Source organism: Salvelinus namaycush, chromosome 40 (assembly GCF_016432855.1).
Source record: "Salvelinus namaycush isolate Seneca chromosome 40, SaNama_1.0, whole genome shotgun sequence".
NCBI classification, from domain to species: domain Eukaryota; kingdom Metazoa; phylum Chordata; class Actinopteri; order Salmoniformes; family Salmonidae; genus Salvelinus; species Salvelinus namaycush.
The window spans coordinates 20,613,076-20,627,871 of record NC_052346.1 but is presented as its reverse complement, the minus strand read 5'-3'; the positions used below and the strand labels follow the sequence as shown (position 1 = coordinate 20,627,871).

The window sequence follows — 14,796 nt, the reverse complement described above, 5'->3', positions numbered from 1 at the left end:
GAGGAAGCCACGTGTGCTGCCCTCCTCGGGGACAGGCTCTGTATATACTACAGCTTCTGAGACCAGACTGATCAACCTTCATGGACCAAAGGACAACAATCTCAGCTCCAGCCCTGGAGTGGTCTCCACAGGTAAGACTCAGTCCTGTCAGATACATAATAACATTTATGCAGTTTAACAGATCGCTGTATTAACAGATATACACTGAGTGGACAAAACATTAGGAACACCTGCTCTTTCCTTGACATAGACTGATCAGGTGAATCCAGGTTGAAACTATGATCCTTTATTGATGTCACTTGTTAAATCCACTTCAATCAGTGTAGATGAAGGGGAGTCACCATCCCGGATCCGGGAGCACCCTCATCAGTAAAAAAGCTGACTAGCATAGCCTAGCATAGCGCCACAAGTAAATACTAGCATCTAAATATCATGAAATCACAAGTCCAAGACACCAGATGAAAGATACACATCTTGTGAATCCAGCCATCATTTCCGATTTTTAAAATGTTTTACAGGGAAAACACAATATGTATTTCTATTAGCTAACCACGATAGCAAAAGACCCAACTTTTTTTTCCCACCATTTTTTTACAGCATAGGTAGCTATCACAAATTCGACCAAATAAAGATATAAATAGTCACTAACCAAGAAACAACTTCATCAGATGACAGTCCTATAACAGATTTATTGTATAGCATATGTTTTGTTAGAAAAATGTGCATATTTCAGGTATAAATCATAGTTTTACATTGCAGCCACCATCACAACTCTCACCAAAGCAGCTAGAATAACTACAGAAACCAACATGAAATACCTAAATACTCATCATAAAACATTTATGAAAAATACACGGTGTACAGCAAATTAAAGACAAACATCTTGTGAATCCAGCCAATATTTCAGATTTTTTAAGTGTTTTACAGCGAAAACACAATATAGCATTATATTGGCTTACTACAAAAGCCTACCACACAGCCCCATTCATTCAACATAACGTTAGCGATAGCGAATAAACCAGCAAAAGATATACATTTTTTCACTAACCTTCTCAAACTTCATCAGATGACAGTCCTATAACATCATATTACACAATACATATATGGTTTGTTCGAAAATGTGCATATTTAGCGGCACAAATCGTGGTTTTACAATGTGAATAGTAGCCAAACTGCAAACAAAATGTCGGGAGAAATCTTGGAGAGGCACCTAATCTAATCAATAACTAATCATAAACTTGACTAAAAAATACAGGTTGGACAGTAAATTAAAGATACACAAGTTCTTAATGCAACCGCTGTGTTAGATTTTTTAAATTAACGTTACTACGACATACAGCTTACGTTACAGTGAGACCGCGCCGAAATTAATGGCGGAATATTAGTGGAAAGATTTTCGACAGAAATACGAATTAACATCATAAATAGTTCTTACTATTTGATGAGCTTCCATCAGAATCTTGTACAAGTTGTCCTTTGTCCAGAATAATCGTTGCTCGGTTGTAGAATGTCGTCTTCAACTGTGGAATTAGCAGCAAACGTTAGCCATGTGGCGCAGACGTGTCCAAATCCCCAGAACGCAGCACAAAGAAAATACCGAAAATCGCAATATACTGATATAAACTGATATAACTCGGTTTAAAATAACTACATTATGATGTTTTTAACACATATATCGAATACAATCAGAGCCGGATATATCTAACGCCTATAACGACAGCTTTTCAGAACGCAATCCTGAGGTCTGTCTCGCGTCATGACGAACGGAGAAAAGACTGCACCCCCGGTTCCACGAGCTCTTGTTCGGCCTCAGATCTAGCTAGACACCCCATTCCAATTCTCACTGCCTACTGACATCTAGGGGAAGGCGTATGCAGTGCATGTCGACCCATAGATTACATGCAAATTAATAAACTGACCCTGGAACAGAGCCTTCGATTTCAGATTTCTCACTTCCTGATAGGAAGTTTGCTGCAAAATGAGTTCTGTTTTACTCACAGATATAATTCAAACGGTTTTAGAAACTAGAGAGTGTTTTCTATCCAATAGTAATAATAATATGCATATTGTACGAGCAAGAATTGAGTATGAGGCAGTTTAATTTGGGAACGATTTTTTACAAAGTCGAAATGGCGCCCCCCTATTGACAAAAGGTTAAAGAAGGATTTTTAAGCCTTGAGACAATTGAGACATGGGTTGTCATGTGTGCCATTCAGAGGGGGAATGGGTAAGACAAAATATTAGTGTCTTTGAACAGGGTATGCTATTAGGTGCCAGGCATACCGGTTTGGGTCAAGAACTGCAACGCTGCTGGGGTTTCACACTCAACAGTTTCTCGTGTGTATCAAGAATGGTCCACCACCCAAAGGACATCCAGCCAACTTGACACAACTGTGGGAAGGATTGCAGTCAATATGGGTCAGCATCCCTGTGGAACGTTGACACCTTGTAGAGTCCATGCCCCGACGAATTGAGGCTGTTCTGAGGGGAAAAGTGGGTGCAACTCCATATTAGGAAGGTGTTCCTAATGTTTGGTACACTCAGTATATATTCCCACGCTAGAGCAGTCCAGCTGGTCCCTTGTTCTGAGTGATTAAACTGATCCGTCTAGAGCAGTCCAGCTGGTCCCTTGTTCTGAGTGATTATACTGATCCGTCTAGAGCAGTCCAGCTGGTCCCTTGTTCTGAGTGATTATACTGATCCGTCTAGAGCAGTCCAGCTGGTCCCTTGTTCTGAGTGATTTAACTGATCCGTCTAGAGCAGTCCAGCTGGTCCCTTGTTCTGAGTGATTATACTGATCCGTCTAGAGCAGTCCAGCTGGTCCCTTGTTCTGAGTGATTAAACTGATCCGTCTAGAGCAGTCCAGCTGGTCCCTTGTTCTGAGTGATTATACTGATCCGTCTAGAGCAGTCCAGCTGGTCCCTTGTTCTGAGTGATTATACTGATCCGTCTAGAGCAGTCCAGCTGGTCCCTTGTTCTGAGTGATTATACTGATCCGTCTAGAGCAGTCCAGCTGGTCCCTTGTTCTGAGTGATTATACTGATCCGTCTAGAGCAGTCCAGCTGGTCCCTTGTTCTGAGTGATTAAACTGATCCGTCTAGAGCAGTCCAGCTGGTCCCTTGTTCTGAGTGATTATACTGATCCGTCTAGAGCAGTCCAGCTGGTCCCTTGTTCTGAGTGATTATACTGATCCGTCTAGAGCAGTCCAGCTGGTCCCTTGTTCTGAGTGATTTAACTGATCCGTCTAGAGCAGTCCAGCTGGTCCCTTGTTCTGAGTGATTATACTGATCCGTCTAGAGCAGTCCAGCTGGTCCCTTGTTCTGAGTGATTAAACTGATCCGTCTAGAGCAGTCCAGCTGGTCCCTTGTTCTGAGTGATTATACTGATCCGTCTAGAGCAGTCCAGCTGGTCCCTTGTTCTGAGTGATTATACTGATCCGTCTAGAGCAGTCCAGCCGGTCCCTTGTTCTGAGTGATTATACTGATCCGTCTAGAGCAGTCCAGCTGGTCCCTTGTTCTGAGTGATTAAACTGATCCGTCTAGAGCAGTCCAGCTGGTCCCTTGTTCTGAGTGATTATACTGATCCGTCTAGAGCAGTCCAGCTGGTCCCTTGTTCTGAGTGATTAAACTGATCCGTCTAGAGCAGTCCAGCTGGTCCCTTGTTCTGAGTGATTATACTGATCCGTCTAGAGCAGTCCAGCTGGTCCCTTGTTCTGAGTGATTAAACTGATCCGTCTAGAGCAGTCCAGCTGGTCCCTTGTTCTGAGTGATTAAACTGATCCGTCTAGAGCAGTCCAGCTGGTCCCTTGTTCTGAGTGATTATACTGATCCGTCTAGAGCAGTCCAGCTGGTCCCTTGTTCTGAGTGATTAAACTGATCCGTCTAGAGCAGTCCAGCTGGTCCCTTGTTCTGAGTGATTATACTGATCCGTCTAGAGCAGTCCAGCTGGTCCCTTGTTCTGAGTGATTAAACTGATCCGTCTAGAGCAGTCCAGCTGGTCCCTTGTTCTGAGTGATTAAACTGATCCGTCTAGAGCAGTCCAGCTGGTCCCTTGTTCTGAGTGATTATACTGATCCGTCTAGAGCAGTCCAGCTGGTCCCTTGTTCTGAGTGATTAAACTGATCCGTCTAGAATGAAGCTTTAGACATGTTCTAGTGCTTCCTGACCCCTGACCTTCATCTTTCTTTCTCTCTCTCTCTCTCCCCCCCAGTGTGTGTGTACGTGAACAAGCACGGCGCCTGCGGCCCACACCTGGACAGGAAGCAGTTGCAGCAGCTGCCGGACCACTTTGGGCCGGGTCCGGTCAACACTGTCCTACAGCAGGCTGTTCAGGCATGTGTGGACTGTGCCTACCAGCCTACCTTCCTCTTCAGCTTCCTACAGTCCCAGTCCGACGGAGGAGAGATCATCAGAGGTATTATAGCCATAGATATATAATCCTAGATAGGAGGAGAGATAGTCAGCGGTATTATAGCCATAGATATATAATCCTAGATAGGAGGAGAGATAGTCAGCGGTATTATAGCCATCGATATATAACCCTAGATAGGAGGCGAGATCATCAGGTGTATTATAGCTATAGATATAGAACCCTAGATAGGCTGATGTCATGTAGTCCCTATACATCAGAATGGAATAGTTGGTCAGCCATTTTAGCTGGGGCCTGTCCTGATATATGGTCTGTGGTTATAGCTAGTGTAGTATTGTATCGTTCTCATGACATCATGAGGTGTTCTATGGTTGTGTAATGAAGGAGGGTCGGTGAACTGCTGTGCTGACGTGATGAGTAACTAAGCTTGCCTGTGAGCTGAAGACTTGTTAGCTTCCTCAAGCTAATGCCTGTAGGCTTTAGTTCAGCGCGCTAACACAGTCCCGTGATGTGTCGGAGACTCGGGTCCGAACCCAGATGGTCCAAACCTCACTGGACAGAAACACTAGGGTTGTTACTCCAGAGTGATGTCATGACATGATGAAGAAGCCAGAAGAACACCCCGGCCCCTGGACCGTCTACTCTACACAGACAGGGCTACATATTCAAATAGTTCCTCAGTTCTCATTAAAATAATGCCAAATACCAATTGGGAATATGGGGGTAGGCTGGGGATTCAATCAGGCAGTAGGAATTGGTTTAGGCTGCAGGGCCCACATGGTGCACTGGATAATGCCTGGTGGGATAAAGTGTGTGTGCAGCAGCTGATGTCATGTGTCTGGGGGTAATGAGAAGTGACATGCGTACGTAACCTGGTTTGGGAGGGGCTCCCCGGGGGGGTCCCAGTCTGTGTGTGTGTGGGGGGGGGGGGGGGGGGGGGGGGGGTGTCATCTGATGCTGGGCCATCTGTTACTGCGCCATATAAACCAAATAATAATGTCTGTTACTGCGCCATAGAAACCAAATAATCATGTCTGTTACTGCGCCATAGAAACCAAATAATCATGTCTGTTACTGCGCCATAGAAACCAAATAATCATGTCTGTTACTGCGCCATAGAATCCAAATAATCATGTCTGTTACTGCGCCATAGAAACCAAATAATCATGTCTGTTACTGCGCCATAGAAACCAAATAATCATGTCTGTTACTGCGCCATAGAAACCAAATAATCATGTCTGTTACTGCGCCATAGAAACCAAATAATCATGTCTGTTACTGCGCCATAGAAACCAAATAATCATGTCTGTTACTGCGCCATAGAAACCAAATAATCATGTCTGTTACTGCGCCATAGAAACCAAATAATCATGTCTGTTACTGCGCCATAGAAACCAAATAATCCTGTCTGTTACTGCGCCATAGAATCATGGTTATCATGGTTCTCTCTTGTTCCTCTACAGCAGACAAATGGTGAGCAATATGTTTGGAACATGGAATCGCAATAAAATCACAGTATCGAATCACAATACATATAGAATTGTGAGAATCTCCATACATAAGTATGGTGATAATATGGTATGGTCAGGTCCCTAACAGATAGCGCTTTACCTAGCTGTTGAAACACTATGTGATGGATGTCTGGTAAAGCCAGTCATTTCTGCATCTGCTGAGTGTCTCTGCCTGCCTCTCTCAGCCCAGATACATACAGTTGAAGTCGGAAGTTTACATACACCTTAGCCAAACACATTTAAACTGAGTTTTTCACAATTCCTGACATTTAATCCTAGTAAGAATTCCCTGTTTTAGGTCAGTTAGGATCCCCACTTTATTTTAAGAATGTGAAATGTCAGAATAATAGTAGAGAGAATGATTTATTTCAGCTTTTATTTCTTTCATCACATTCCCAGTGGGTCAGAAGTTTACAAACACTCAATTAGTATTTGCTAGCATTGCCTTTAAATTGATTAACTTGGGTCAAACGTTTTGGGTAACCTTCCATAAGCTTCCCAACCCATAAGTTGGGTGAATTTTGGCCCATTCCTCCTGACAGAGCTGGTGTAACAGAGTCAGGTTTGTAGGCCTCCTTGCTCGCACATGCTTTTTCAGTTCTGCCCACATATTTTCTATAGGGTTGAGGTCAGGGCTTTGTGATGGCCGCTCCAATACCTTGACTTTGTTGTCCTTAAGCCATTTTGCCACAACTTTGGAAGTATGCTTGGGGTCATTGTCCATTTGGAAGACCCATTTGCGACCAAGCTTTAACTTCCTGACTGATATCTTGAGATGTTGCTTCAATAAATCCACATAATTTTCCTCCCTCATGATGCCATCTATTTTGTGAAGTGCACCAGTCCCTCCTGCAGCAAAGCACCCACACAACATGATGCTGCCACCCCCGTGCTTCACGGTTTGGATGGTGTTCTTCGGCTTGCAAGCATCCCCCTTTTTCCTCCAAACATAACAATGGTGATTGTGGCCAAACAGTTCTATTTTTGTTTCATCAGACCAGAGGACTATTCCCCAAAAAGTACGATCTTTGTCCCCATGTGCAGTTGCAAACCCTAGTCTGTCTTTTTTATGGAGGTTTTGGAGCAGTGGCTTCTTCCTTGCTGAGCGGCCTTTCAGGTTATGTCGATATAGAACTCATTTTACTGTGGCTATAGATACTTTTGTACCTGTTTCCTCCAGCATCTTCACAAGGTCCTTTGCTGTTGTTCTGGGATTGATTTGCACTTTTTGCACCAAAGTACGTTCATCTCTAGGAGACAGAACGCGTCTCGTTCCTGAGCGGTATGACGGCTGCACGGTCCCATGGTGTTTATACTTGCGTACTATTGTTTGTACAGATGAACGAGGTACCTTCAGGCGTTTGGAAATTGCTCCCAAGGATGAACCAGACTTGTGGAGGTCTACACTTTCTTTTCTGAGGTCTTGGCTGATTTCTTTTGATTTTCCCATGATGTCAAGCAAAGAGGCACTGAGTTTGAAGGTAGGCCTTGAAACAGGTACACAGGTACACCTCCAATTGACACAAATTATGTCAATTAGCCTATCAGAAGCTTCTAAAGCCATGACATCATTTTGTGGAATTTTCCAAGCTGTTTAAAGGCACAGTCAACTTAGTGTATGTAAACTTCTGACCCACTGGAATTGTGATACAGTGAATTATAAGTGAAATAATCTGTCCGTAAACAATTGTTGGAAAAATTACTTGTGTCATGCACAAAGTAGATGTCCTAACGATTTGCCAAAACTATAGTTTGTTAACAAGAAAATTGTGGAGTGGTTGAAAAACAAGTTTTAATGACTCCAACCTAAGTGTATGTAAACTTCCGACTTCAACTGTACAACCATATCACCAGAACAATGACTTGAGGGGACTCTGGTTCAGTCCAACACTGACGTGTGCTTTCTCCCCTCCCAGTACGTAGTGACGGAAGGCTCGTCTATGTCAAGCTGCCCCAGGCCTTCAGTGCCTCTGTAATCAGCTAGATACCATATGACTGTGTCTATTTGTTCTGTCTCCCACCCTGCAGTGCGCTCTGATGGGGGGATCCACTATGTCAAGCTGCCCCAGGCCTCCTCTGCCTCCTTCGTGCTCAGGTTCATGGAGACTCTGTGTCACCAGCTGCAGAGTGACAACCTGTTCTCCTCCCAACCCTTCAGCCCTGCATTCATGGCCTCCACTGGACACACAGCCTACGACAGGAGCACGTCAGGTAATGCCTGCAAACCGTGGTGTGTGTGTGTGTGTGTGTGTGTGTGTGTGTGTGTGTGTGTGTGTGTGTGTGTGTGTGTGTGTGTGTGTGTGTGTGTGTGTGTGTGTGTGTGTGTGTGTGTGTGTGTGTGTGTGTGTTGGTGAGGTTTTCCTTATCTTTGTCACAAAGCCACAAGGCAGCATGTATTTTCCATCAACCTACACCATCAACAGTCACATTAGAAACTGTGGCTATTTCTCTAATATTCCATTGGTCATCTATAATGTCATAGCATTTCCTTCAACAGGTCACTGACCCACATGAAACATCAGACCCCAAAAAACACAAGTTTATAGAGATATCTCAGTGGCCCTCAGTTGGCAGTAGCTGATGCCATCTCTCTCCTCTCCTCTGTTGTCTTCAGTAAAAGAAGAGATGTCAGAGGCCTTGTCCATAGCCAGAGGCGCCGTAGGAAGGAGCAGGCGCTTCCAGATGGACAGAGACAGGGACTGTAACCTTTACCCTGCCCCCCTGTCCTCCTCCAAACGTCTGCACAGCACAGAGGCACACCCCTCGGAAGGTACACTAACACCCCTCAGCCTCAGAGCTACCCCTGGTGCACTCACTGGGGATGCATCGCAATAGTTTGAAATGACCTCCTGTCCTTCCTTTGTCATCTCGTCTCCTTCAGTACTGATATATAAACACAAAATACAGGATAAGGAAAAAACTAAATGGAGGATAGCTACTCAGGAATTGACTTTCACCTGTCCAGTTCTTTAATGTCAGTGCAGATGAAATGAGGAGAGGAAGCCTCTCTACACTATTAAGATGCAGCCCAGTGCTGGACTGGACACTGTGATTAACTAGAAGGAGAGGAAGCCTCTCTACACTATTAAGATGCAGCCCAGTGCTGGACTGGACACTGTGATTAACTAGAAGGAGAGGAAGCCTCTCTACACTATTAAGATGCAGCCCAGTGCTGGACTGGACACTGTGATTAACTAGAAGGAGAGGAAGCCTCTCTACACTATTAAGATGCAGCCCAGTGCTGGACTGGACACTGTGATTAACTAGAAGGAGAGGAAGCCTCTCTACACTATTAAGATGCAGCCCAGTGCTGGACTGGGCACTGTGATTAACTAGAAGGAGAGGAAGCCTCTCTACACTATTAAAATGCAGCCCAGTGCTGGACTGGACACTGTGATTAACTAGAAGGAGAGGAAGCCTCTCTACACTATTAAGACGCAGCCCAGTGCTGGACTGGGCACTGTGATTAACTAGAAGGAGAAGAAGCCTCTCTACACTATTAAGATGCAGCCCAGTGCTGGACTGGGCACTGTGATTAACTAGAAGGAGAGGAAGCCTCTCTACACTATTAAGATGCAGCCCAGTGCTGGACTGGACACTGTGATTAACTAGAAGGAGAGGAAGCCTCTCTACACTATTAAGATGCAGCCCAGTGCTGGACTGGGCACTGTGATTAACTAGAAGGAGAGGAAGCCTCTCTACACTATTAAGACGCAGCCCAGTGCTGGACTGGGCACTGTGATTAACTAGAAGGAGAAGAAGCCTCTCTACACTATTAAGATGCAGCCCAGTGCTGGACTGGGCACTGTGATTAACTAGAAGGAGAGGAAGCCTCTCTACACTATTAAGATGCAGCCCAGTGCTGGACTGGACACTGTGATTAACTAGAAGGAGAGGAAGCCTCTCTACACTATTAAGATGCAGCCCAGTGCTGGACTGGACACTGTGATTAACTAGAAGGAGAGGAAGCCTCTCTACACTATTAAGACGCAGCCCAGTGCTGGACTGGGCACTGTGATTAACTAGAAGGAGAAGAAGCCTCTCTACACTATTAAGATGCAGCCCAGTGCTGGACTGGACACTGTGATTAACTAGAAGGAGAGGAAGCCTCTCTACACTATTAAGATGCAGCCCAGTGCTGGACTGGACACTGTGATTAACTAGAAGGAGAGGAAGCCTCTCTACACTATTAAGACGCAGCCCAGTGCTGGACTGGACACTGTGATTAACTAGAAGGAGAGGAAGCCTCTCTACACTATTAAGATGCAGCCCAGTGCTGGACTGGACACTGTGATTAACTAGAAGGAGAGGAAGCCTCTCTACACTATTAAGACGCAGCCCAGTGCTAGACTGGGCACTGTGATTAACTAGAAGGAGAGGAAGCCTCTCTACACTATTAAGACGCAGCCCAGTGCTAGACTGGACACTGTGATTAACTAGAAGGAGAGGAAGCCTCTCTACACTATTAAGACGCAGCCCAGTGCTGGACTGGACACTGTGATTAACTAGAAGGAGAGGAAGCCTCTCTACACTATTAAGTTGCAGCCCAGTACTGGACTGGGCACTGTGATTAACTAGAAGGACCACTCTACTGAATTAACACAAATAACCACTTCCTTGTGTCATCAGTAGAGTGATAGTTGTGGCCAATCGTCTTCCTTCTTATTGCATCCTGATTCTACATTATTGAAACACTTTCCTTAATGCATAACTGCTGTTTGATTCATTAAAACTTCCGCTTGTATAGTTTATTAATGAAGTCTTAGTAACTGTACAGATATTGATGACCTGCCACTGTTCAATGTAATTGCATCAGCAGCTAACGGCTAAGCTACCACTTCATGATTAATCACCGATCACCAAGCAGCTAACGGCTAAGCTACCACTTCATGATTAATCACCGATCACCAAGCAGCTAACGGCTAAGCTACCACGTCATGATTAATCACCGATCACCAAGCAGCTAACGGCTAAGCTACCACGTCATGATTAATCACCGATCACCAAGCAGCTAACGGCTAAGCTACCACTTCATGATTAACCACCGATCACCAAGCAGCTAACGGCTAAGCTACCACTTCATGATTAATCACCAAGCAGCTAACGGCTAAGCTACCACTTCATGATTAATCACCGATCACCAAGCAGCTAACGGCTAAGCTACCACTACATGATTAATCACCGATCACCAAGCAGCTAACAGCTAAGCTACCACTACATGATTAATCGTCAAGCAGCTAACGGCTAAGCTACCACTTCATGATTAATCACCGATCACCAAGCAGCTAACAGCTAAGCTACCACTACATGATTAATCGTCAAGCAGCTAACGGCTAAGCTACCACTTCATGATTAATCACCGATCACCAAGCAGCTAACGGCTAAGCTACCACTTCATGATTAATCACCGATCACCAAGCAGCTAACGGCTAAGCTACCACTTCATGATTAATCACCAAGCAGCTAAAGGCTAAGCTACCACTTCAGGATTAATCACCAAGCAGCTAACGGCTAAGCTACCACTTCATGATTAATCACCGATCACCAAGCAGCTAACGGCTAAGCTACCACTACATGATTAATCGTCAAGCAGCTAACGGCTAAGCTACCACTTCATGATTAATCACCAATCATCAAACACTTGTTAAGTTTCTCATGACACATTATTAGATGGCATTTTACTTTAAAAATTCATGTGTGTGTGACACTGTATTAGTGTGTGTGTCTATACGCTGACGATCCTACCTCTCTTACCCTCCATCAGAGCCCCTTCCTCGCAGTGAGAACGGTTTGACTGAGGACCCTATGGACACCTCCACCTCTCCCTCCATGACCCCTCGCCCCCTGACACAACGCACCACCTCAGAGTACCGTGGCCAGGGGTCCAGCAGCCCCTACTACCCTGGGTCTGGCCCTGGTCACCCCCCACCACCACCCCTCAGGCGCCTGGCCCCCATCCCTCCCGACCTGGGGTCCAGAGGGCTACAGAGAAGAGTGGAAGGTAGGCCTTGTAAGAGCTGAACCCCCATTGGCTGGCTGACTGGGCGGGCCTTGTGTGTGCCTCTGGATTCTAGTTGGCCATTTACGTTTCTTTGAATGTTGATTTTTTTGGGGTCTATTTTGGGACTAGGCTTCCTGTGTTGGAGCAGATCACATTCAACAATTTAGTAACTTAGCAGACGCTCTTATCCAGAGCGACTTAGTTAGTGCATTCATCTTAAGATAGCTAGGTGAGACAACCACACATCTCAGTCATAGTCAGTACATTCATCTTAAGATAGCTAGGTGAGACAACCACACATCTCAGTCATAGTCTGTACATTCATCTTACGATAGCTAGGTGAGACAACCACACATCTCAGTCATAGTCAGTACATTCATCTTAAGATAGCTAGGTGAGACAACCACACATCTCAGTCATAGTCAGTACATTCATCTTAAGATAGCTAGGTGAGACAACCACACATCTCAGTCACAGTCAGTACATTTTCCTCAATAAAGCAGCACTACAGTGCTAGCAAGACAAGTTTGTTCAAGAAAGGCGATGGTGTTTTTATTTTCATTCGTTTAACAGAAGTGTAGTCAGTAAATATTTTGTCTAGCACTGCCACCTAGTGGACAATGCCATGGATATGTTGTACCTTCCCTGTAATGTATTTTTCTTTATTTAACTAGGTAAGTTAGTTAAGAACAAATTCTTATTTTCAATGACAGCCAGTGGGTTAACTGCCTTGTTCAGAGGCAGAATGACAAATTTTTACCTGGTCAGCTTGGGGATTTGATCTTGCAACCTTTCGGTTACTAGCCCAACGCTCTAACCACTAGGCTACCTGCCTCCCCCCTCTAACCACTCGGCTACCTGCCTCCCCCCTCTAACCACTAGGCTACCTGCCTCTAACCACGAGACTACCTGCCTCCCCCCTCTAACCACTAGGCTACCTGCCTCTAACCACTAGGCTATCTGCCTCTAACCACTAGACTACCTGCCTCTAACCACTAGACTACCTGCCTCTAACCACTAGGCTACCTGCCTTCCCCCTCTAACCACTAGGCTACCTGCCTCCCCCCTCTAACCACTAGACTACCTGCCTCTAACCACTAGGCTACCTGCCTCTAACCACTAGACTACCTGCCTCTAACCACTAGGCTACCTGCCTCTAACCACTAGGCTACCTGCCTCTAAGCACTAGGCTACCTGCTTCTAACCACTAGGCTACCTGCCTCCCCCCTCTAACCACTAGACTACCTGCCTCCCCCCTCTAACCACTAGACTACCTGCCTCTAACCACTAGGCTACCTGTCTCTAACCACTAGGCTACCTGTCTCTAACCACTAGGCTACCTGCCTCTAACCACTAGGCTACCTGCCTCTAACCACTAGACTACCTGCCTCTAACCACTAGGCTACCTGCCTTTAACCACTAGGCTACCTGCTTCTAACCACTAGACTACCTGCCTCTAACCACTAGGCTACCTGCCTCCCCCCTCTAACCACTAGACTACCTGCCTCTAACCACTAGGCTACCTGCCTCTAACCACTAGACTACCTGCCTCTAACCACTAGGCTACCTGCCTCCCCCCTATAACCACTAGGCTACCTGCCTCCCCCCTCTAACCACTAGGCTACCTGCCTCTAACCACTAGGCTACCTGTCTCTAACCACTAGGCTACCTGCCTCTAACCACTAGGCTACCTGCCTCCCCCCTCTAACCACTAGGCTACCTGCCTCTAACCACTAGGCTACCCGCCGGCCTGTAAAGTCTGAAAGGATTATTATTCATGGTGGTTAACTAGAGAGGTGAATATTGAATTCTGACTCTCTGCTGCTCTGTCTGTGTGTTCTGTTCTTCAGCTGCGAGCTCCACCACAGGTCCTGAGCACCTGGCAGCTGCAGACCGGGAGGCTGCAGCGGGGAACGGGGCCGGGAACGCCCCTTCCTCCTGGTCTGTGGATGAGGTGATGCAGTTCGTCCACGACGCCGACCCCCAAACACTCGGACCCCACGTGGAGCTCTTCAGAAAACACGTGAGTGGACCTTGATTGATTTATTTATTGATTGATGATGTTTCTTGTCCTTTTTCTTCCTTTGGAGCATCACTGCTGATAGATGAAAGAAGACAAGGAGAGGCAGACACTACACTATTGAGATGCCCCCTAGATGTGTGTCTAAGTGCCGGGTCCAGGCCTGATGTTACACTATTGAGATGCTCCCTAGATGTGTGTCTAAGTGCCGGGTCCAGGCCTGATGTTACACTATTGAGATGCCCCCTAGATGTGTGTCTAAGTGCCGGGTCCAGGCCTGATGTTACACTATTGAGATGCCCCCTAGATGTGTGTCTAAGTGCCGGGTCCAGGCCTGATGTTACACTATTTGAGATGCCCCCTAGATGTGTGTCTAAGTGCCGGGTCCAGGCCTGATGTTACACTATTTGAGATGCCCCCTAGATGTGTGTCTAAGTGCTGGGTCCAGGCCTGATGTTACACTATTTGAGATGCCCCCTAGATGTGTGTCTAAGTGCTGGGTCCAGGCCTGATGTTACACTATTTGAGATGCCCCCTAGATGTGTGTCTAAGTGCCGGGTCCAGGCCTGATGTTACACTATTGAGATGCCCCCTAGATGTGTGTCTAAGTGCCGGGTCCAGGCCTGATGTTACACTATTTGAGATGCCCCCTAGATGTGTGTCTAAGTGCCGGGTCCAGGCCTGATGTTACACTATTTGAGATGCCCCCTAGATGTGTGTCTAAGTGCTGGGTCCAGGCCTGATGTTACACTATTTGAGATGCCCCCTAGATGTGTGTCTAAGTGCCGGGTCCAGGCCTGATGTTACACTATTTGAGATGCCCCCTAGATGTGTGTCTAAGTGCCGGGTCCAGGCCTGATGTTACACTATTGAGATGCCCCCTAGATGTGTGTCTA

At 46.0% G+C, this 14,796-nt stretch overlaps 1 protein-coding gene across 4 annotated transcripts in view; it reads left to right on the top strand.

The window, feature by feature from the left end:
- The window catches only part of scml2 (Scm polycomb group protein like 2), a 69,292-nt gene that overhangs the window by 44,173 nt on the left and 10,323 nt on the right, over positions 1-14,796 (top strand). For 3 of the 4 annotated variants that reach the window (XM_038979746.1, XM_038979747.1, XM_038979749.1), the window contains 6 exons: positions 2-131; positions 4,210-4,413; positions 7,908-8,090; positions 8,494-8,649; positions 11,644-11,880; positions 13,731-13,903. In XM_038979746.1, coding sequence (XP_038835674.1) covers positions 2-131; positions 4,210-4,413; positions 7,908-8,090; positions 8,494-8,649; positions 11,644-11,880; positions 13,731-13,903 — 1,083 coding nt within the window. The remainder of the gene's footprint in view (position 1; positions 132-4,209; positions 4,414-7,907; positions 8,091-8,493; positions 8,650-11,643; positions 11,881-13,730; positions 13,904-14,796) is intronic. The other variant, XM_038979748.1, reaches the window with a different exon arrangement.